This window comes from Pelophylax lessonae, assembly GCF_965119305.1.
Source record: "Pelophylax lessonae genome assembly, chromosome: 2".
Lineage (NCBI taxonomy): Eukaryota > Metazoa > Chordata > Amphibia > Anura > Ranidae > Pelophylax > Pelophylax lessonae.
Window position 1 is genome coordinate 17,505,715 of NC_138769.1, and position 25,138 is coordinate 17,530,852.

The window sequence follows — 25,138 nt, forward strand, 5'->3', positions numbered from 1 at the left end:
TGTATGTAATTTGTGCTGGACATTTCGAGTTTTAGTATTGATTACATTTTTCTACAGACTAAATATTGTATTTATGTTCACTACATTGATAAGTAGGACATTGGCTGTGAACATACCTGATTATGACACAAGGGGCAGAAAACTATGTCTCCTAATAGATGAATGGAGCTTATGAAATATTTGCACATCCGACCATTAGTCCCTCCAGCGGTGGCCAGAGTGGGCGACACCTGAAATACAATTCAGATTGGTAGAATATATATAAAATGGAGTATATGGATAATCAGTTACACATAGTTATAAGCCGACCAAGAATGACTTTTGTGTCTACAGGGTGCAGCCAGAAACCTACCTTACAGAATGACGGCCAAAAATTCAGTCCTCCATGATGTGTAAAATAAATACAAAAAGGAGTAATGGTCTGGTTTCTGCCAGAGCACTCCTCCATCCCGAAATATGTATCAAAACAAGAAAAATGGCCCGTGGGACTTTATATGAGGTGCGTGCTCAGTGGCTAAAAATAATGACATGCACAATATATAAATAAAACAACATGACATTTTATTACATTGTAAACAAACATGGCAATGTATATGCTCAAAAACACATAATATATAGCTCAAAGGCTCAAATATGAATGGCATATGACATGAATAATATATGAACAAATTTTGGTAGGCATCTTGGTGTATCCTCTTGATGAAAAATGCCATAATGGATACTATGACATAGTAGAATGTACATTGTGGTCTGACGCGTTTCGGGAGCAACATCTCCCTTCCTCAGAGACCAATGCGTTCAAGGTATCTTAATCAACGGAGCTCAAATAGCAAAAATGCCCTCTTGCATGGCAGCGGTGCGTCTCGTCTAACCCGGGAGCTGAAGGGTCCCAATGTGACAGCAGCCAGAGAGGGGGGTTCATGGCAGGCAAGTGTGTATGTGATGGGGGACCTTCCATATCTGTCAGGTAACTCCATGGCTTGCAGAAAAAGAGGGACCCTAGCGTCATGTAGCGGGTATATGCGGATCTAACAGTGCCTGGGCAACTGTGATCACGTGTAGGAGAGGAAAATAAAAGTCCTCACACTAGGGCACGGTGTCCCCTTCTGCGGTAGCCAGACTGACAATGAAGTCGGTCTGGTTTAAATAGCCCCCAACTGTGTGACGTATCACGTTACAAACAGAGTCTGACATCACACAGTCCGGCAATGTACCGCCCCTCACTTTCTCCCGTAGGCCGGGACAGCATGATCCGCCCAGTCGAGGCGGGGGTAGTAAAAGACAATAAAAGCAAAAAATACCCCGCGCCCCTGTTAGACTCCAGCAACAAACCCCAAATACTGGAATGTTAGGAATAAAGCAAAAATAAAAAGGAGTTGTGCTAGTAGATGCAAATAATAAAAGTCCACATATATTCAATTGCTTGGAGATGCAGGCATACAAAAACAGCAGCATATAAACTGGTGAAAGTCCACATATAACTAAATAGAATACCTACGCCTATCCCTGGTGCAGCAAAAAACAGGGGCGTAATAAAATAGAAAGACATGTGCCACGTCCTGAATGTCAGAAATGCAAAAAAGGGGGAGAAATAAATGGACTTTGAGGGCACCGTAATAAAAAACATAACACTTTATTTGGGATAAGTATTAAAACCACAGAAGTGTATATCGACTGATCAACATGGACAATTTCATTGATCAGAGGATGCAAGTGATAGGTGAGTGGGGGGAAGCTCACCACCTGGGACATACAGTGCAACAAACAATACAAGATTGCATTTAAATGATATACAAAAGAGAAATAGGGCGCTATACGCTGCACACAGACCGCACCACGGTGCAGGCAACGCAGAGCGTCCTGTACAATATAATAACAACTTCCAAAAGGAAATAGGACAATATATCCAATTGCTCTACATGTTTCGTCTGGTGTTCAGACTTCATCCGGAGCGGTTTGGAATATAAATTCTGTGTGGTAGGATACAATGGGATTAGTATAATAACATAACATCAGAAAAAAGGAACATTGATGTCGCAAATTGGGTATGTCCAGACGATTAACACATGTCGCCAGTTAGGACACAAGCTGGCAGATTGCTAGAGTGTTAACATCTAAAATGATACAGCTGGCACAGGGGGGGGGGGGGGGAGGAGATGGTATACTCCCCTCCAGTCAAGGTCAAACTGGGTGGGCTATAGATCACCGATTCAAGGGTCTCAGGAGTAGAGGGATCACTATGGGGAACAAGGGAGAAAGTAGCAAGACATAAAGGATCGTGTAGTCAGGTAACAATACCTACCCATAGGAAGATGTTGTTGGAGCCAACCAATAGGCACCAAAAATAATAGACCAATCTTGTAATACGTAATCACGAGGGGTGATCTGTTGAGGTAGCTGGAGGAGCACGCGCTGCTTAGGGTCAGATTAAAAGGTAATCAGGTAGTCACAATATAGGGTAAGCCTGTGATAGGGAGTAAGATGTCATAGAGCCAATTAAAGTAGCGGATGATGGCATCCAAAAGATGTAACAGGGGGTAATTATAGCAACAAGTAGCAATGTACCCAAGCCAGGACATATCCCACGAAAATGGAGATGCAGAAAGCAAAAATAGCAGCATTAACGAAAAACGGCACCCACAGGGTTAGAGAGCCTTAATCGAGAAGGTAGATTAGATATATGGAACACCAACACCTGAAGAGTAAAGCCAAAAGGGAGGAAGTGTCAGATGTCTAGGGACAGAGGCCGTGAAAGGTGGCCAATGTCGGTATTAAAGCTAGTGTATACTCACCTGTTCCATACATAGCCAGACATAAGACATATAGTAAAATAGCAGGCAGTTCCTCCAGAACGAGAGAAGCTAGCAACAGATAGATAATTAGGGACTAGACTGGGACTCTAAATAGACAGAGAGACGAAGTAAGGAGATAGGAATTACCATGTAGCGCGTCCTCCAAATGCTCCTCAGGAACCCAGATCAGTGACCCCCGGATGGGGAATGACCACCATAACGGAGGCTGGATATCTGCCTCCTTTATAGCTCGATTGTTCCCGGGTCAGTGAGTCACCCGGAAGTGACGTCAATCTGACCCCGGCCGTCCCGCCCATGCATGCGCCGAGAAGCCGTGCGTAAGAGGGTAGGAAAACGCCGGGCTGGCAGAGCGTGGGGGGGGAGGAGCCCACCAGAGACCCGAGGGTCTATTGGGCTCGTATGCCACATCAAAAGCCTCCATCAGGAAGCGTTTCAATGTGGCTCCCCGGCCGCATAGTGAAGCCCAATATACTCGAGCATACCGTTGACAATGAAACAGCGCCACCCAGTGGAACCAAGACATAACAACATCCCCCAGTGGCAGCCGCATATATAAAGAAAAACAAAAGGAAAAAAGGATAGAAATATGTAAATTGGATATCGGATACATAAATAGATGATGTTAAATATAGGGAGGTAGACACATAGGATTCCAGCCATGGCAAAAGTCCAACCATATGGGTGTCTGCAATGAGGGGGAACAACCTTGAAAGTGGAAAAATAAGTAAGTGTCAAAAAGTGAGGGCGCAGGAAATGCGCACCGGGTCCAATGAACCATGTATGAATCGCAGGAATAGTCCAAAGAAGGAAAAGGAGGGGGAGAGGTATTAGGGAGGGAAAAGGAGGGAAAATGGTAAAATTACAAAAAGGATTTAAAGGACTGTGCCTCATTTAACCCCGGGCGGCAGGTGGCATTGAGGCGTAGGATCCAGAGTGCCTCACGTTGTAGGACACGTCTGTTCCAATCGCCTCCACGGGGGTCTTGGGGAATCACCTCTAGAATAAAAAAGTGTGCACACCGGTTATTAAATCTGTGGTGCAGGTCCAAATGTCTGGTGACAGGAGTGAGCATCTTCCCTTTAGAAGAACAGTATACATGGTCGTTAATACGACGTCTGAGTGGGCGTACAGTCTTCCCTACATAGAAGACCCCACAGTCGCAGTACATTAAGTAGATCACCCCTTGGGTATTGCAATCCGCTCGAAATGTTGGAAATAGGGTCTCGCCATTGGGTAACAAATATTGGGTGCCTTCAGCAACCCAGGGGCAGAAAGCACACTGGTGGCATCTGAAAGTGCCCCTGTTCCTGGGGGGGGGGTAATCTGGACGGTTGATAGAAACTGCTTGTCAAGCGGTCGCGCAAAGAGCGCGTGCGCCTGAAAGTCACCTGTGGGGTGGGATTAATGTGTTTGCGGACAATGGGGTCTTCACCGAGCATGTGCCAGTGTCTATTTAAAATACTTCTAAGTAGGCCTTGGTGGCTCGAGAACTCAGTGATGAGTCTGACAGTGGGTTGCTGTGGGGCCACATTGGGCTTATAAAGAAGTTCGGCCCTGTTTTTAGAGCGGGCACGATTATAAGCTTTACGCAATATACTTTTGCTGTACCCTCTCTGAAGGAGACGGGTACGAAGGAGGCCTGCTTGATGGTTGAAATCAGTAGTGAGCTTGCAATTACGCCTCAGCCTGATATATTGAGCATAGGGGATGCTACGTAGTAATGTAGGTGGATGCGCACTGGAGGCATGGAGAATAGTATTGCCTGAGGTCGGCTTACGGAATAGGTTGGTCACAACCTGGCCCTCCGAGTCCTTCATGATGGTCAGATCTAAAAAGTTGACCTCAGTAGGATGGAAAGAAAAAGTAAATTTCAAGTTGAACTCATTGATGTTGAGGAGTTCAATGAACTTGGTGAGGGTATTGGGAGAGCCTAACCACACAATTAGAACGTCGTCAATGTATCTAAGCCATAGTTGAATATGGCAGACATACTGAGTGTAAATTTCTTCAGAGAAGATGTAACGTTCCCACCCCCCCAGGTACAGGTTGGCATAGGCAGGTGCACAGCAGGTGCCCATAGCCACCCCCTGTACCTGGAGGAAGTGGGAACCATTGAAGGAGAACCAATTGTGGGTAAGGACAAATGTTAGTAGTTTGAGAAGAAAATGATTGAAGGGCCAGGTATGACGATCCTGTTCGGAGAGGAAGGTACCTATCATCCCGACGCCCTGCTCGTGGGGGATGCTCGAGTACAGAGCCTCTACATCCAAAGTCACGAGCAGGGCGTCAGGAGGAAGGACCATACCCTCCAGAGTCCTCAGCAAGTCCACAGTATCCTTGATATAGGAGGGGAGACCCACTACATGTGGGAGTAGAAAGAAGTCGATAAAACGACTGGCGTGTTCGGTGAGGTTACCTATACCCGACACAATAGGACGCCCAGGAGGGCAATGTAAATTTTTGTGCGTCTTAGGGAGGGCGTAGAATGTCGCCTCCCTAGGGAGACGCACATTTAAATAATTATATGTGTCTTGGTCGATAATGCCATTCTGAAATGCTTCGCCAATAAGGGTTTTGTATTCCTCACCGAACCTGACAGTCGTGGAGCAGTTTATCCTCCTATACCACGAGGTGTTATTAAGTATGTCATAACACATTTGTTCATAACTTGCCTTAGTCATAAGAACTACGTTGCCCCCCTTGTCCGAGGCTTTGATCACTAAGTCTGGATGTCGTTGTAGGTTACGTAAAGCTTTATGTTGTTTCGATGTGAGATTACCACGGGAAGGTGGCAATTGACATCTATAGATATCACTGGCACAGGCTATCAGGAAGGCCCAAATCTTAGGGTTGGTATTAAGGTCAGGGAAGGCAGTGGATTTAGGTTTAAACTTCCTGTGGGTAGATGGAGGGGTCACCTCCAAAGGAGGTGGAGCAGCTGAAAGTAGGCCCGGTGGGGGAGAAGAGGGGGCGCGTTCATTTTCCTCCAGAAGGAGGATCAAATCACGTAGAGCCATAAATTCTTTAATAGTGAACTTTTTTATCTGTTCAGAGAGTTCGCGCTCTTTATTCTGGCGGACGTGCTCCTGATCGAAGATGAACCTGTATGTCAGGTTGCGGCAAAATAGGTACAAATCCTTGATAGTGTTGTATCTATCTAATGGAGTAGTGGGGCAAAAAGTTAGGCCAAGTTCCAGCAGCTCCACCTCCTCGGGGGTAAGCACATACCCAGTCAGGTTAATGACAGAAAGGTTGGACTTTAGGTGGGAGGGATGAGGGGCTGACTCAGCTGAAAAAGGGAGGGTTGTGACCCTGGAAGATTAAAGTGGGAGTCCAGTGTAGTTTGTCTACTACCAGGCAATAAACCCAACGAAGAAGAAGGGTTAGAGACCCCTTGTTGGGGCAAAATGGGCCCCACCGCAGGGCTGGTGTTGTTGCCCAGTTGGCCCGTGTTGCTATCGGGAGGATTGCCATTATCTGCCAGGGTGGGTTGGAGCATCTGCAGTGCCCGGGCCGCAATGTTGCCCAGGTAAGGATCAGGGGCAGGACCCGAAGCATCCACAGGGCCCAAAGCACTAGAATGGCTGTTAGAGTGGGTAGACGGCTGTTTCTTGGCTGGTAGGCCAGACCGTTTGGCTGATTTGAATGGAGGATTGGGTGCAGCAGGTGGGCGATTGTGGAGACCATCGCGAGCCCTAGAACGGGTGAGCATGCGATTGGAAGTGCCAGACTGTTGTGAGGTATTGGAGAAGGACGATGAATCAGATTCACCGTCCGTCTCTCTATGGTCAGAGGCCCTGGAACTAGATGTGGCATTGTAGGGTTGTCTAGGTCGTCTGGAACGAGATGGACCTTGCCAATGGTAGGCATAGCCTTCAGTGAAGGCCAGCTTGTCCTTTACAAATTTGAGTTGTTTCTTGTGGATAATATCCTTATTTAGTTTAGTTGTATATTCCTTGACTTCTGACCATCTTTTATCATAGTTAGCATGTTTCTTAATATTTTCATATTTGCCATATAAAGTGGCTAGCTCTGAGTCAAGAACCGTCAAGTCCAACCTGTATTGGGTCACCAGTAGTCTGCATAGCTCAAGGCTACAATGAGTCAAGGCATGCTCCCACTGTATCTTGAACTCAGCTGAAGTGATCTCAAATGATGGAAACAGTTGTACTCTGAGACCCATCGGGCATATCCCGTCTTGAATATATTTACAAAAATATTCGATGTGCCAAAACAGGTTGGACTTACGTTTGAGTAGTTTCTTGACTGTGTTGATGTATTGGTTCAGGCTAATATCATCGCTGACTGGAGTGGCAACACTCTGTTGCAGCTCCGACATGTAGCCAGTCCATGCCTCACCCATAAACTCCATCCCGGTACCACTGGAGGGGTCCAATAACCAAGTATTCAGATCAACTAGACACTGTTGAAGATAAAGAGAAGGGGGGGATGAAACACAAAAGGAAGGGGGAAATAGGAAAAAAAAAAAAAAAAAAAAGGAACACGGGGAACAAGCAACAAACAACAGGCACAAAAAACCTGGTCATGGACTGGGGACAACCAGGTGTCGGCAGTCAGTGATCAGGAACAAGAATGATTCATAATGGGTATAATAGTTGAACATGGGTGGTATCATAGTTACCTTAAGGTAAAAAAGCTGCAAAAGCCAGTATGGTGACTGGCGGGTGCTTCCACCCAAAATTGTTTAACTAAATAGAATACCTACGCCTATCCCTGGTGCAGCAAAAAACAGGGGCGTAATAAAATAGAAAGACATGTGCCACGTCCTGAATGTCAGAAATGCAAAAAAGGGGGAGAAATAAATGGACTTTGAGGGCACCGTAATAAAAAACATAACACTTTATTTGGGATAAGTATTAAAACCACAGAAGTGTATATCGACTGATCAACATGGACAATTTCATTGATCAGAGGATGCAAGTGATAGGTGAGTGGGGGGAAGCTCACCACCTGGGACATACAGTGCAACAAACAATACAAGATTGCATTTAAATGATATACAAAAGAGAAATAGGGCGCTATACGCTGCACACAGACCGCACCACGGTGCAGGCAACGCAGAGCGTCCTGTACAATATAATAACAACTTCCAAAAGGAAATAGGACAATATATCCAATTGCTCTACATGTTTCGCCTGGTGTTCAGACTTCATCCGGAGCGGTTTGGAATATAAATTCTGTGTGGTAGGATACAATGGGATTAGTATAATAACATAACATCAGAAAAAAGGAACATTGATGTCGCAAATTGGGTATGTCCAGACGATTAACACATGTCGCCAGTTAGGACACAAGCTGGCAGATTGCTAGAGTGTTAACATCTAAAATGATACAGCTGGCACAGGGGGGGGGGGGGAGGAGATGGTATACTCCCCTCCAGTCAAGGTCAAACTGGGTGGGCTATAGATCACCGATTCAAGGGTCTCAGGAGTAGAGGGATCACTATGGGGAACAAGGGAGAAAGTAGCAAGACATAAAGGATCTTGTAGTCAGGTAACAATACCTACCCATAGGAAGATGTTGTTGGAGCCAACCAATAGGCACCAAAAATAATAGACCAATCTTGTAATACGTAATCACGAGGGGTGATCTGTTGAGGTAGCTGGAGGAGCACGCGCTGCTTAGGGTCAGATTAAAAGGTAATCAGGTAGTCACAATATAGGGTAAGCCTGTGATAGGGAGTAAGATGTCATAGAGCCAATTAAAGTAGCGGATGATGGCATCCAAAAGATGTAACAGGGGGTAATTATAGCAACAAGTAGCAATGTACCCAAGCCAGGACATATCCCACGAAAATGGAGATGCAGAAAGCAAAAATAGCAGCATTAACGAAAAACGGCACCCACAGGGTTAGAGAGCCTTAATCAAGAAGGTAGATTAGATATATGGAACACCAACACCTGAAGAGTAAAGCCAAAAGGGAGGAAGTGTCAGATATCTAGGGACAGAGGCCGTGAAAGGTGGCCAATGTCGGTATTAAAGCTAGTGTATACTCACCTGTTCCATACATAGCCAGACATAAGACATATAGTAAAATAGCAGGCAGTTCCTCCAGAACGAGAGAAGCTAGCAACAGATAGATAATTAGGGACTAGACTGGGACTCTAAATAGACAGAGAGATGAAGTAAGGAGATAGGAATTACCATGTAGCGCGTCCTCCAAATGCTCCTCAGGAACCCAGATCAGTGACCCCCGGATGGGGAATGACCACCATAACGGAGGCTGGATATCTGCCTCCTTTATAGCTCGATTGTTCCCGGGTCAGTGAGTCACCCGGAAGTGACGTCAATCTGACCCCGGCCGTCCCGCCCATGCATGCGCCGAGAAGCCGTGCGTAAGAGGGTAGGAAAACGCCGGGCTGGCAGAGCGTGGGGGGGGAGGAGCCCACCAGAGACCCGAGGGTCTATTGGGCTCGTATGCCACATCAAAAGCCTCCATCAGGAAGCGTTTCAATGTGGCTCCCCGGCCGCATAGTGAAGCCCAATATACTCGAGCATACCGTTGACAATGAAACAGCGCCACCCAGTGGAACCAAGACATAACAACATCCCCCAGTGGCAGCCGCATATATAAAGAAAAACAAAAGGAAAAAAGGATAGAAATATGTAAATTGGATATCGGATACATAAATAGATAATGTTAAATATAGGGAGGTAGACACATAGGATTCCAGCCATGGCAAAAGTCCAACCATATGGGTGTCTGCAATGAGGGGGAACAACCTTGAAAGTGGAAAAATAAGTAAGTGTCAAAAAGTGAGGGCGCAGGAAATGCGCACCGGGTCCAATGAACCATGTATGAATCGCAGGAATAGTCCAAAGAAGGAAAAGGAGGGGGAGAGGTATTAGGGAGGGAAAAGGAGGGAAAATGGTAAAATTACAAAAAGGATTTAAAGGACTGTGCCTCATTTAACCCCGGGCGGCAGGTGGCATTGAGGCGTAGGATCCAGAGTGCCTCACGTTGTAGGACACGTCTGTTCCAATCGCCTCCACGGGGGTCTTGGGGAATCACCTCTAGAATAAAAAAGTGTGCACACCGGTTATTAAATCTGTGGTGCAGGTCCAAATGTCTGGTGACAGGAGTGAGCATCTTCCCTTTAGAAGAACAGTATACATGGTCGTTAATACGACGTCTGAGTGGGCGTACAGTCTTCCCTACATAGAAGACCCCACAGTCGCAGTACATTAAGTAGATCACCCCTTGGGTATTGCAATCCGCTCGAAATGTTGGAAATAGGGTCTCGCCATTGGGTAACAAATATTGGGTGCCTTCAGCAACCCAGGGGCAGAAAGCACACTGGTGGCATCTGAAAGTGCCCCTGTTCCTGGGGGGGGGTAATCTGGACGGTTGATAGAAACTGCTTGTCAAGCGGTCGCGCAAAGAGCGCGTGCGCCTGAAAGTCACCTGTGGGGTGGGATTAATGTGTTTGCGGACAATGGGGTCTTCACCGAGCATGTGCCAGTGTCTATTTAAAATACTTCTAAGTAGGCCTTGGTGGCTCGAGAACTCAGTGATGAGTCTGACAGTGGGTTGCTGTGGGGCCACATTGGGCTTATAAAGAAGTTCGGCCCTGTTTTTAGAGCGGGCACGATTATAAGCTTTACGCAATATACTTTTGCTGTACCCTCTCTGAAGGAGACGGGTACGAAGGAGGCCTGCTTGATGGTTGAAATCAGTAGTGAGCTTGCAATTACGCCTCAGCCTGATATATTGAGCATAGGGGATGCTACGTAGTAATGTAGGTGGATGCGCACTGGAGGCATGGAGAATAGTATTGCCTGAGGTCGGCTTACGGAATAGGTTGGTCACAACCTGGCCCTCCGAGTCCTTCATGATGGTCAGATCTAAAAAGTTGACCTCAGTAGGATGGAAAGAAATGTAAATTTCAAGTTGAACTCATTGATGTTGAGGAGTTCAATGAACTTGGTGAGGGTATTGGGAGAGCCTAACCACACAATTAGAACGTCGTCAATGTATCTAAGCCATAGTTGAATATGGCAGACATACTGAGTGTAAATTTCTTCAGAGAAGATGTAACGTTCCCACCCCCCCAGGTACAGGTTGGCATAGGCAGGTGCACAGCAGGTGCCCATAGCCACCCCCTGTACCTGGAGGAAGTGGGAACCATTGAAGGAGAACCAATTGTGGGTAAGGACAAATGTTAGTAGTTTGAGAAGAAAACGATTGAAGGGCCAGGTATGACGATCCTGTTCGGAGAGGAAGGTACCTATCATCCCGACGCCCTGCTCGTGGGGGATGCTCGAGTACAGAGCCTCTACATCCAAAGTCACGAGCAGGGCGTCAGGAGGAAGGACCATACCCTCCAGAGTCCTCAGCAAGTCCACAGTATCCTTGATATAGGAGGGGAGACCCACTACATGTGGGAGTAGAAAGAAGTCGATAAAACGACTGGCGTGTTCGGTGAGGTTACCTATACCCGACACAATAGGACGCCCAGGAGGGCAATGTAAATTTTTGTGCGTCTTAGGGAGGGCGTAGAATGTCGCCTCCCTAGGGAGACGCACATTTAAATAATTATATGTGTCTTGGTCGATAATGCCATTCTGAAATGCTTCGCCAATTCAGGACGTGGCACATGTCTTTCTATTTTATTACGCCCCTGTTTTTTGCTGCACCAGGGATAGGCGTAGGTATTCTATTTAGTTAAACAATTTTGGGTGGAAGCACCCGCCAGTCACCATACTGGCTTTTGCAGCTTTTTTACCTTAAGGTAACTATGATACCACCCATGTTCAACTATTATACCCATTATGAATCATTCTTGTTCCTGATCACTGACTGCCGACACCTGGTTGTCCCCAGTCCATGACCAGGTTTTTTGTGCTTGTTGTTTGTTGCTTGTTCCCCGTGTTCCTTTTTTTTTTTTTTTTTTTTTCCTATTTCCCCCTTCCTTTTGTGTTTCATCCCCCCCTTCTCTTTATCTTCAACAGTGTCTAGTTGATCTGAATACTTGGTTATTGGACCCCTCCAGTGGTACCGGGATGGAGTTTATGGGTGAGGCATGGACTGGCTACATGTCGGAGCTGCAACAGAGTGTTGCCACTCCAGTCAGCGATGATATTAGCCTGAACCAATACATCAACACAGTCAAGAAACTACTCAAACGTAAGTCCAACCTGTTTTGGCACATCGAATATTTTTGTAAATATATTCAAGACGGGATATGCCCGATGGGTCTCAGAGTACAACTGTTTCCATCATTTGAGATCACTTCAGCTGAGTTCAAGATACAGTGGGAGCATGCCTTGACTCATTGTAGCCTTGAGCTATGCAGACTACTGGTGACCCAATACAGGTTGGACTTGACGGTTCTTGACTCAGAGCTAGCCACTTTATATGGCAAATATGAAAATATTAAGAAACATGCTAACTATGATAAAAGATGGTCAGAAGTCAAGGAATATACAACTAAACTAAATAAGGATATTATCCACAAGAAACAACTCAAATTTGTAAAGGACAAGCTGGCCTTCACTGAAGGCTATGCCTACCATTGGCAAGGTCCATCTCGTTCCAGACGACCTAGACAACCCTACAATGCCACATCTAGTTCCAGGGCCTCTGACCATAGAGAGACGGACGGTGAATCTGATTCATCGTCCTTCTCCAATACCTCACAACAGTCTGGCACTTCCAATCGCATGCTCACCCGTTCTAGGGCTCGCGATGGTCTCCACAATCGCCCACCTGCTGCACCCAATCCTCCATTCAAATCAGCCAAACGGTCTGGCCTACCAGCCAAGAAACAGCCGTCTACCCACTCTAACAGCCATTCTAGTGCTTTGGGCCCTGTGGATGCTTCGGGTCCTGCCCCTGATCCTTACCTGGGCAACATTGCGGCCCGGGCACTGCAGATGCTCCAACCCACCCTGGCAGATAATGGCAATCCTCCCGATAGCAACACGGGCCAACTGGGCAACAACACCAGCCCTGCGGTGGGGCCCATTTTGCCCCAACAAGGGGTCTCTAACCCTTCTTCTTCGTTGGGTTTATTGCCTGGTAGTAGACAAACTACACTGGACTCCCACTTTAATCTTCCAGGGTCACAACCCTCCCTTTTTCAGCTGAGTCAGCCCCTCATCCCTCCCACCTAAAGTCCAACCTTTCTGTCATTAACCTGACTGGGTATGTGCTTACCCCCGAGGAGGTGGAGCTGCTGGAACTTGGCCTAACTTTTTGCCCCACTACTCCATTAGATAGATACAACACTATCAAGGATTTGTACCTATTTTGCCGCAACCTGACATACAGGTTCATCTTCGATCAGGAGCACGTCCGCCAGAATAAAGAGCGCGAACTCTCTGAACAGATAAAAAAGTTCACTATTAAAGAATTTATGGCTCTACGTGATTTGATCCTCCTTCTGGAGGAAAATGAACGCGCCCCCTCTTCTCCCCCACCGGGCCTACTTTCAGCTGCTCCACCTCCTTTGGAGGTGACCCCTCCATCTACCCACAGGAAGTTTAAACCTAAATCCACTGCCTTCCCTGACCTTAATACCAACCCTAAGATTTGGGCCTTCCTGATAGCCTGTGCCAGTGATATCTATAGATGTCAATTGCCACCTTCCCGTGGTAATCTCACATCGAAACAACATAAAGCTTTACGTAACCTACAACGACATCCAGACTTAGTGATCAAAGCCTCGGACAAGGGGGGCAACGTAGTTCTTATGACTAAGGCAAGTTATGAACAAATGTGTTATGACATACTTAATAACACCTCGTGGTATAGGAGGATAAACTGCTCCACGACTGTCAGGTTCGGTGAGGAATACAAAACCCTTATTGGCGAAGCATTTCAGAATGGCATTATCGACCAAGACACATATAATTATTTAAATGTGCGTCTCCCTAGAATGTCCCTAGACATTCTACGCCCTCCCTAAGACGCACAAAAATTTACATTGCCCTCCTGGGCGTCCTATTGTGTCGGGTATAGGTAACCTCACCGAACACGCCAGTCGTTTTATCGACTTCTTTCTACTCCCACATGTAGTGGGTCTCCCCTCCTATATCAAGGATACTGTGGACTTGCTGAGGACTCTGGAGGGTATGGTCCTTCCTCCTGACGCCCTGCTCGTGACTTTGGATGTAGAGGCTCTGTACTCGAGCATCCCCCACGAGCAGGGCGTCGGGATGATAGGTACCTTCCTCTCCGAACAGGATCGTCATACCTGGCCCTTCAATCGTTTTCTTCTCAAACTACTAACATTTGTCCTTACCCACAATTGGTTCTCCTTCAATGGTTCCCACTTCCTCCAGGTACAGGGGGTGGCTATGGGCACCTGCTGTGCACCTGCCTATGCCAACCTGTACCTGGGGGGGTGGGAACGTTACATCTTCTCTGAAGAAATTTACACTCAGTATGTCTGCCATATTCAACTATGGCTTAGATACATTGACGACGTTCTAATTGTGTGGTTAGGCTCTCCCAATACCCTCACCAAGTTCATTGAACTCCTCAACATCAATGAGTTCAACTTGAAATTTACTTTTTCTTTCCATCCTACTGAGGTCAACTTTTTAGATCTGACCATCATGAAGGACTCGGAGGGCCAGGTTGTGACCAACCTATTCCGTAAGCCGACCTCAGGCAATACTATTCTCCATGCCTCCAGTGCGCATCCACCTACATTACTACGTAGCATCCCCTATGCTCAATATATCAGGCTGAGGCGTAATTGCAAGCTCACTACTGATTTCAACCATCAAGCAGGCCTCCTTCGTACCCGTCTCCTTCAGAGAGGGTACAGCAAAAGTATATTGCGTAAAGCTTATAATCGTGCCCGCTCTAAAAACAGGGCCGAACTTCTTTATAAGCCCAATGTGGCCCCACAGCAACCCACTGTCAGACTCATCACTGAGTTCTCGAGCCACCAAGGCCTACTTAGAAGTATTTTAAATAGACACTGGCACATGCTCGGTGAAGACCCCATTGTCCGCAAACACATTAATCCCACCCCACAGGTGACTTTCAGGCGCACGCGCTCTTTGCGCGACCGCTTGACAAGCAGTTTCTATCAACCGTCCAGATTACCCCCCCCCAGGAACAGGGGCACTTTCAGATGCCACCAGTGTGCTTTCTGCCCCTGGGTTGCTGAAGGCACCCAATATTTGTTACCCAATGGCGAGACCCTATTTCCAACATTTCGAGCGGATTGCAATACCCAAGGGGTGATCTACTTAATGTACTGCGACTGTGGGGTCTTCTATGTAGGGAAGACTGTACGCCCACTCAGACGTCGTATTAACGACCATGTATACTGTTCTTCTAAAGGGAAGATGCTCACTCCTGTCACCAGACATTTGGACCTGCACCACAGATTTAATAACCGGTGTGCACACTTTTTTATTCTAGAGGTGATTCCCCAAGACCCCCGTGGAGGCGATTGGAACAGACGTGTCCTACAACGTGAGGCACTCTGGATCCTACGCCTCAATGCCACCTGCCGCCCGGGGTTAAATGAGGCACAGTCCTTTAAATCCTTTTTGTAATTTTACCATTTTCCCTCCTTTTCCCTCCCTAATACCTCTCCCCCTCCTTTTCCTTCTTTGGACTATTCCTGCGATTCATACATGGTTCATTGGACCCGGTGCGCATTTCCTGCGCCCTCACTTTTTGACACTTACTTATTTTTCCACTTTCAAGGTTGTTCCCCCTCATTGCAGACACCCATATGGTTGGACTTTTGCCATGGCTGGAATCCTATGTGTCTACCTCCCTATATTTAACATCATCTATTTATGTATCCGATATCCAATTTACATATTTCTATCCTTTTTTCCTTTTGTTTTTCTTTATATATGCGGCTGCCACTGGGGGATGTTGTTATGTCTTGGTTCCACTGGGTGGCGCTGTTTCATTGTCAACGGTATGCTCGAGTATATTGGGCTTCACTATGCGGCCGGGGAGCCACATTGAAACGCTTCCTGATGGAGGCTTTTGATGTGGCATACGAGCCCAATAGACCCTCGGGTCTCTGGTGGGCTCCCCCCCCCCACGCTCTGCCAGCCCGGCGTTTTCCTACCCTCTTACGCACGGCTTCTCGGCGCATGCATGGGCGGGACGGCCGGGGTCAGATTGACGTCACTTCCGGGTGACTCACTGACCCGGGAACAATCGAGCTATAAAGGAGGCAGATATCCAGCCTCCGTTATGGTGGTCATTCCCCATCCGGGGGTCACTGATCTGGGTTCCTGAGGAGCATTTGGAGGACGCGCTACATGGTAATTCCTATCTCCTTACTTCGTCTCTCTGTCTATTTAGAGTCCCAGTCTAGTCCCTAATTATCTATCTGTTGCTAGCTTCTCTCGTTCTGGAGGAACTGCCTGCTATTTTACTATATGTCTTATGTCTGGCTATGTATGGAACAGGTGAGTATACACTAGCTTTAATACCGACATTGGCCACCTTTCACGGCCTCTGTCCCTAGACATCTGACACTTCCTCCCTTTTGGCTTTACTCTTCAGGTGTTGGTGTTCCATATATCTAATCTACCTTCTTGATTAAGGCTCTCTAACCCTGTGGGTGCCGTTTTTCGTTAATGCTGCTATTTTTGCTTTCTGCATCTCCATTTTCGTGGGATATGTCCTGGCTTGGGTACATTGCTACTTGTTGCTATAATTACCCCCTGTTACATCTTTTGGATGCCATCATCCGCTACTTTAATTGGCTCTATGACATCTTACTCCCTATCACAGGCTTACCCTATATTGTGACTACCTGATTACCTTTTAATCTGACCCTAAGCAGCGCGTGCTCCTCCAGCTACCTCAACAGATCACCCCTCGTGATTACGTATTACAAGATTGGTCTATTATTTTTGGTGCCTATTGGTTGGCTCCAACAACATCTTCCTATGGGTAGGTATTGTTACCTGACTACACGATCCTTTATGTCTTGCTACTTTCTCCCTTGTTCCCCATAGTGATCCCTCTACTCCTGAGACCCTTGAATCGGTGATCTATAGCCCACCCAGTTTGACCTTGACTGGAGGGGAGTATACCATCTCCTCCCCCCCCCCCCCCCTGTGCCAGCTGTATCATTTTAGATGTTAACACTCTAGCAATCTGCCAGCTTGTGTCCTAACTGGCGACATGTGTTAATCGTCTGGACATACCCAATTTGCGACATCAATGTTCCTTTTTTCTGATGTTATGTTATTATACTAATCCCATTGTATCCTACCACACAGAATTTATATTCCAAACCGCTCCGGATGAAGTCTGAACACCAGGCGAAACATGTAGAGCAATTGGATATATTGTCCTATTTCCTTTTGGAAGTTGTTATTATATTGTACAGGACGCTCTGCGTTGCCTGCACCGTGGTGCGGTCTGTGTGCAGCGTATAGCGCCCTATTTCTCTTTTGTATATCATTTAAATGCAATCTTGTATTGTTTGTTGCACTGTATGTCCCAGGTGGTGAGCTTCCCCCCACTCACCTATCACTTGCATCCTCTGATCAATGAAATTGTCCATGTTGATCAGTCGATATACACTTCTGTGGTTTTAATACTTATCCCAAATAAAGTGTTATGTTTTTTATTACGGTGCCCTCAAAGTCCATTTATTTCTCCCCCTTTTTTGCATTTCTGAAAGTCCACATATGATCAAATGCTTGGAAATGTAGGCATGCACAATCAGCAAGTTATCCACCCAGGCGTTTCATCAGTTTAAACAAGTGAGAGTACCCAGCCACCACACACTGACTCTTACCAAAAACTGGTGAAATTATAGCAGTAAGTGGTTAAAGGACCACCACAGCCTTTCTCCTGAATCATACAGCTCCAGAAGGTTCTCCAATATCCGCCACTTCCAAACTCCATTTGTTATGGGCAATTGAGAGGCAAAATACACAAACTCCCTTCAAAATCTTGATGGCACCGTATCTCATATAGAATAGGAGACATCAAACCGAAGGGACAGGCCCATAGTGCATTATCTCAAGGCAAATATTTTATTGAAACATAAATAAGGGTATGCACTCACCCAGTAGAGGTTTAAAACAGGCACATAATAAAACAGTGGGGCACCAGAGCCTTTCAGCAGTGTTCCTCCGTATACAACCAAGAAAATGGCCGGCCTCAGACTTCCGGGTGTGACGTAGTGACGCTTGGCTTGCTCCTTCTGACGCATTTCGTCATTACGACGTCTTCAAGGGGGCGTGAAAGGGGCGGGCCTGAAAGGCATGAAGGAGATAATAAAAATATAGAAATTTTATGACATTGTGTCCTGTTGTTGTGCCAACAAAGTCCAACTACCAAAAATTTTCTCTAGTTTCCTACCCTTAATGACCAGGACATATTTTGCGATTCAGCGCTGCGTTACTTTAATGGACAATTGCGCGGTAATGCGACGCTGTACCCAAATAAAATTGATGTCTTTTTTCCCACCAATACAGCTTTCTTTTGGTGGTATTTGGTCACCTGTGCGATTTTTATTTTTTGCGCTATAAACAAAAAAAGAGCGACAATTCTGGAAAAAAAAAAACAATATTTTTCACTTTCTGCTATATAACCTTCTCAAAAAAAAATTAAAAATCTAAATTTTTTAACATTTTAGGCCAATTTGTTTTCTGCTACATATTTTTGGTAAAAAAAAAATCGCAATAAGCGTATTTTGATTGGTTTGCGCAAAAGTTTATTGTGTCTACTAAATACGGGAAAGATTTGTCATTTTTATTGTTTTTTTGTTTTTTTTACTAGTAATGGCGGCGATCTGCAATTATTTTTTTTTTGCAGGATTGCGACATTGCGACGGACAGAGCGGACCCCTAACTGACATTTTTGACACTTTTGGGGGACCAGTGACATTACTACAGTAATCAGTGTTAAAAATATGGACTGTTACTGTACTAATGACATTGGCAGGGAAGGGGTTAACACTGGGTGATCAAGGGGTTAAATGTAAGCCTAGGAGAGTGATTCCAACTGTGAAGGGGCGTGGCTTGTGAAATGATCATAGAGACATGTGATCCTATATAGAAGGATCACAGGCGCTCTGTGAACATTCCAGGGAGAAGAACGGTCAGCTGTGTTTACAACATCTGACCGTCCTTCTCTCTCAGCGGGGAACGGCGGGGGCGGCAATCAGAGCCCCATGCATCAGGGTCCCTGCTGGGTGTGGGGGCAGGAGCGCGCCCCCAGCGGCGCACGCTCACCCCCTAGCAGCAGGCGTGCGATCGATGTAGGTCTACGTTGTTTCGTGCAGGAGGGCTACACTGCCACAGTAAAACTGCAGGGGGCGGTCCGGTTAAAGTTAGCCCAATTTTTGTATAATGTGAAAGATAATGTTACACTGAGTAAATAAATACCTAACATGTCACGCTTTAAAATTGCACACGCATATGAAATGGCAACAAACTACAAAATGAAAAAATCTCCATGGGTGACAATTTAAAAATTTTTAACAGTGACCAGTTTAGAGTTACAGAGGAGGTCTAGAGCTATAATCGTTGCTCTCACTCTAATGATCGTGATGATACCTCACAAGTGTGATTTGAACACCGTTTACATATGTGGGCGCAACTTACATATGTGTTCACTTCTGCAAGTGAGCACAGAGGGACGGGGCGCTTAAAAAATATATATATATATATTTTTCTTTTTTCCGCAGATCCCCACTGAGCAGGCGGATGACAGCTCTATCTCCGCTCTGTGTGCAGAGACTGAGCTGTCAGATCCCCGCTGTCCTCTATGGGAGATCACATCTATTCCTATACTGATCTCCATGTATACACCGCTGGGATCACACATTATATCTCTGTATACAGATCTCATCTATTCCTATATACTGATCTCCATGTATACACCGCTGGGATCACACATTATATCTCTGTATACAGATCACATCTATTCCTATATACTGATCTCCATGTATACACCGCTGGGATCACACATTATATATCTCTGTATACAGATCTCATCTATTCCTATATACTGATCTCCATGTATACTCTGCTGGGATCACACATTATATCTCTGTATACAGATCACATCTATTCCTATATACTGATCTCCATGTATACACCGCTGGGATCACACATTATATCTCTGTATACAGATCACATCTATTCCTATACTGATCTCCATGTATACACCGCTGGGATCACACATTATATCTCTGTATACAGATCTCATCTATTCCTATATACTGATCTCCATGTATACACCGCTGGGATCACACATTATATATCTCTGTATACAGATCTCATCTATTCCTATATACTGATCTCCATGTATACTCTGCTGGGATCACACATTATATCTCTGTATACAGATCACATCTATTCCTATATACTGATCTCCATGTATACACCGCTGGGATCACACATTATATCTCTGTATACAGATCTCATCTATTCCTATATACTGATCTCCATGTATACACCGCTGGGATCACACATTATATCTCTGTATACAGATCTCATCTATTCCTATATACTGATCTCCATGTATACACCGCTGGGATCACACATTATATCTCTGTATACAGATCACATCTATTCCTATATACTGATCTCCATGTATACACCGCTGGGATCACACATTATATCTCTTTATACAGATCACATCTATTCCTATATACTGATCTCCATGTATACTCCGCTGGGATCACACATTATATCTCTGTATACAGATCTCATCTATTCCTATATACTGATCTCCATGTATACACCGCTGGGATCACACATTATATCTCTGTATACAGATCTCATCTATTCCTATATACTGATCTCCATGTATACACCGCTGGGATCACACATTATATCTCTGTATACAGATCACATCTATTCCTATATACTGATCTCCATGTATACACCGCTGGGATCACACATTATATCTCTGTATACAGATCACATCTATTCCTATATACTGATCTCCATGTATACTCCGCTGGGATCACACATTATATCTCTGTATACAGATCACATCTATTCCTATATACTGATCTCCATGTATACAGCGCTGGGATCACACATTATATCGCTGTATACAGATCACAGACATTACCGGTCACACATCGCCCGATCATCACTGACATCTCCTCTCCTCCGGTACAGATCGCACACTGAGGTCGGTATGAGATACAATATGTACAATGCTGGCAGATTAATCATCTAAGAGCCAGTTCACACTGCCGCGACCATAAGTCGCCCCATGTCGGAGCGACTTTTTACCGCGATTTTACCGCGACTTCAGCGCGACTTGTGAATTATTTTGCACGACTTATATGACAGACGACTTTGTGTTTGGCCAATCAGAATATGATGTGTTTGACCCAATTCCCCTTTTCTGTTTTTTTTTACTCATTTCCTCATTGCCCACCAGTGCCACGTATCAGTGTCCACCAATGCCACTGCCCACCAGTGCCACGTATCAGTGCCACGTATCAGTGCCACGAATCAGTGTCCACCAGTGCCACGAATCAGTGCCCACCAGTGCCACGTATCAGTGCCACGAATCAGTGCCCACCAGTGCCACGTATCAGTGCCACGAATCAGTGTCCACCAGTGCCACGTATCAGTGCCATGAATCAGTGTCCACCAGTGCCACGTATCAGTGCAACGAATCAGTGCCCACCAGTGCCACGTATCAGTGTCCACCAGTGCCACGTATCAGTGCCACGAATCAGTGTCTACCAGTGCCAAGTATCAGTGCCACTAATCAGTGTCCATCAGTGCCATGTATCAGTGCCACGAATCAGTGTCCACCAGTGCCACGTATCAGTGCCACGAATCAGTGTCCATCAGTGTCCACCAGTGCCACTAATCAGTGTCTACCAGTGCCATGTATCAGTGCCACGAATCAGTGTCCATCAGTGTCCACCGGTGCTACGTATCAGTGCCACGAATCAGTGTCCATCAGTGCCACGTATCAGTGCCACGAATCAGTGTCCACCAGTGCCACGTATCAGTGCCACGAATCAGGGTCCATCAGTGTCCACCGGTGCCACGAATCAGTGTCCACCGGTGCCACGAATCAGTGTCCATCAGTGTCCACCAGTGCCACTAATCAGTGTCTACCAGTGCCACGTATCAGTGCCACGAATCAGTGTCCATCAGTGTCCACCAGTGCTACGTATCAGTGCCACGAATTAGTGTCCATCAGTGTCCACCAGTGCTACGTATCAGTGCCACGAATCAGTGTCCATCAGTGTTCACCAGTGCCACGTATCAGTGCCTCGTATCAGTGCCACTAATCCGTGTCCACCAGTGCCACGTATCAGTGCCACGAATCAGTGTCCACCAGTGGCACGTATCAGTGCCACGAATCAGTGTCCATCAGTGTCCACCAGTGCTACGTATCAGTGTCACGAATCAGTGTCCATCAGTGTCCACCAGTGCTACGTATCAGTGCCTCGTATCAGTGCCACTAATCCGTGTCCACCAGTGCCACGTATCAGTGCCACGAATCAGTGTCCACCAGTGGCACGTATCAGTGCCACGAATCAGTGTCCATCAGTGCTACGTATCAGTGTCACGAATCAGTGTCCATCAGTGTCCACCAGTGCTACGTATCAGTGCCACGAATCAGTGTCCATCAGTGTTCACCAGTGCCACGTATCAGTGCCTCGTATCAGTGCCACTAATCCGTGTCCACCAGTGCCACGTATCAGTGCCACGAATCAGTGTCCACCAGTGGCACGTATCAGTGCCACGAATCAGTGTCCATCAGTGTCCACCAGTGCTACGTATCAGTGTCACGAATCAGTGTCCATCAGTGTTCACCAGTGCCACGTATCAGTGCCTCGTATCAGTGCCACTAATCCGTGTCCACCAGTGCCACGTATCAGTGCCACGAATCAGTGTCCACCAGTGGCACGTATCAGTGCCACGAATCAGTGTCCATCAGTGTCCACCAGTGCTACGTATCAGTGCCACGAATCAGTGTCCATCAGTGTTCACCAGTGCCACGTATCAGTGCCTCGTATCAGTGCCACTAATCCGTGTCCACCAGTGCCACGTATCAGTGCCACGAATCAGTGTCCACCAGTGGCACGTATCAGTGCCACGAATCAGTGTCCATCAGTGTCCACCAGTGCTACGTATCAGTGTCACGAATCAGTGTCCATCAGTGTTCACCAGTGCCACGTATCAGTGCCTCGTATCAGTGCCACTAATCCGTGTCCACCAGTGCCACGTATCAGTGCCACGAATCAGTGTCCACCAGTGGCACGTATCAGTGCCACGAATCAGTGTCCATCAGTGTCCACCAGTGCTACGTATCAGTGCCATGAATCAGTGTCCATCAGTGTTCACCAGTGCCACGTATCAGCGCCTCGTATCAGTGCCACTTATCTCTGTCCACCAGTGTCACTCACACAGACCAAGCAGAGATAATGGAATATATATACCATTACATATATATATATACCATATAGGCATGGCTGCAATGTGGGGAATGCCTGGCTAATCTCTTTCTTCTTCCTGGAAAGTCTGATAACAAGTCGTGTCAATTAAGATAAGGAGGCAACTCCCATTGAAGTCTATGGGACAGTCGGATCACAGGTCGCCTCAAAGTAGTACAGGACCCTTTTCTGAAGTCGGAGCGACTTCAGTAGTGCTAATTAAGTCCCCGTTCACACTAAGGCGACCTGGTCGCCTCACAGGTCGCCTGCCATAGAGAAGCTGTGGACCCGTTCTAATAGGAGCGACACAAGTCGCTCCGACCTAGAAAAAGGGTCCGGAGCTTCTTTGGGGCGACCAGGAGGCGACCTGCATTGACTTCAATGTTATGAAGTCTGTGCCGGCCGCTCCGAGGTCACGGGGCGAGCAGCGCGCCGCGACCTGTAAGGTCGCCTGGCAAAGTAGCGTCGCCCCAGTGTGAACGGGGCCTCAGACGGCACTGATTGATTAACATTGCTTTTGTTATGTCAAGCGACCTGGGGCGACACAAATCGTGCTAGTGTGAATGGGGCGGAGCTTATTTCACTAAGCTACAAAATAAAGAGCAAATAGCAGGGCGGACTGCAGGCTAGGGGGCGGAGACATGTACTCTTAAATGATTATTGGTTGTATTCTGTAGCGTAGAATGAGTGTGATTGGCGGAGTAATGATTGGAGGCGGAGTAATGATTGGAGGCGGGGTAATGATTGGAGGCGGATCCATGTATCCAGCAGATATTTGTATATAATAATCTCTGTGTGCCTCCATTGCCTGTGCTGTCAGTGTACAGAGTGATGATAGGGTGCAGATCCTCTATACGGTGGGTAAATCAGTAAGTTGTTGATCCCCGGTGATCGCTCAGTGACTCCCTTCCAGATATAATATGAATGGAGTTGTAATATGTGACTATCAGAGTCCTCAGCAGATATAGGAGTCGGTGGTTTACTATTTAATCCTTTCTCCGAATCCCCTCCAGAGATCTATGAGGATCCGATGTGAGAAAAAGACGCTCCGCCCACACTGACCGCTGGTATCCGCCCACCTTCCAATCAGCAATTCCTGTTCTGTGGCTGGGCGGGGTTTTGTGCACATGGCTACTTATAATTCATCCTCTCATGATCAGTGCTGAAGATTCCTAGCAATGCTTTCACTTGGCTGCTTTTCATCTGGGGGGGTTCATTATAGAAATGATGTGCACAGTGAAGGCTGTCAGTAATGGGCGCCCCTCCCCCTCCAAAGTTTTAACTGTTAGGAAAAAAGAAAAAATATATTTTGCTCATTGTAATAAATAGTGGGGGGGGGGGGGGGCTCCAATTAGGAAGTGTAAAGTTTCTCATATGATGTAATGGAGGCGGAGATCTCTGTTGGCTTCTATATGATCCTCTGCACCCCGATCACTCAGAATGATGATTGGAACTCCATGAGCTGAGATCTTCCATGGATCCCAGACTGAGGGAGAGTGACCGTTACTTTCTGTTTCTTCCATTTGTGAATTATCGCACCGACTGTTGTCACTCTATCAGCAATCTGATTGGCGATGGTCCTGTAGCCGATTCCAGCCTTGTGTAGGTCTCCAATCTTCTCTCTGACATCCTTGGACAGCTCTTTGGTCTTGGCCATGGTGGAGAGATTGGAATCTGATTGGTTGATTCTATGGACAGCTATCTTTTATACAGGTAACAAGCTGAGAATTAGGAGCACTCCCTTTAACCATTTCCCCACCACCCCAGTGCTGTATTTTGGCCAAGACCAACAAGGCCCAGGCCTAGGGCAGCACTTTGCAGGGGGGCAGCAAAAAAGTCACCCCCCCTCCACCTGAGAATCTTTTTGGCTAGTGGTTGCTAGAGCTGCCTCTCGCACCCCTTCCTCTCTTTCTCACCCCCCTCTTC

At 46.5% G+C, this 25,138-nt stretch overlaps 1 protein-coding gene across 1 annotated transcript in view; it reads right to left on the minus strand.

Moving 5' to 3' along the window:
- Positions 1 to 20,966, minus strand: part of LOC309547921 (uncharacterized protein) — a gene marked incomplete at its 3' end in the record, with an annotated part of 293,350 nt that extends 272,384 nt beyond the window's left edge. Inside the window, exon 1 of the mRNA XM_082247920.1 lies at positions 20,875 to 20,966. Within this exon, the coding sequence (XP_082104046.1) occupies positions 20,875 to 20,905 (31 nt within the window). The 5' untranslated portion in view covers positions 20,906 to 20,966. The remainder of the gene's footprint in view (positions 1 to 20,874) is intronic.
- Positions 20,967 to 25,138: the final 4,172 nt, after the last annotated feature.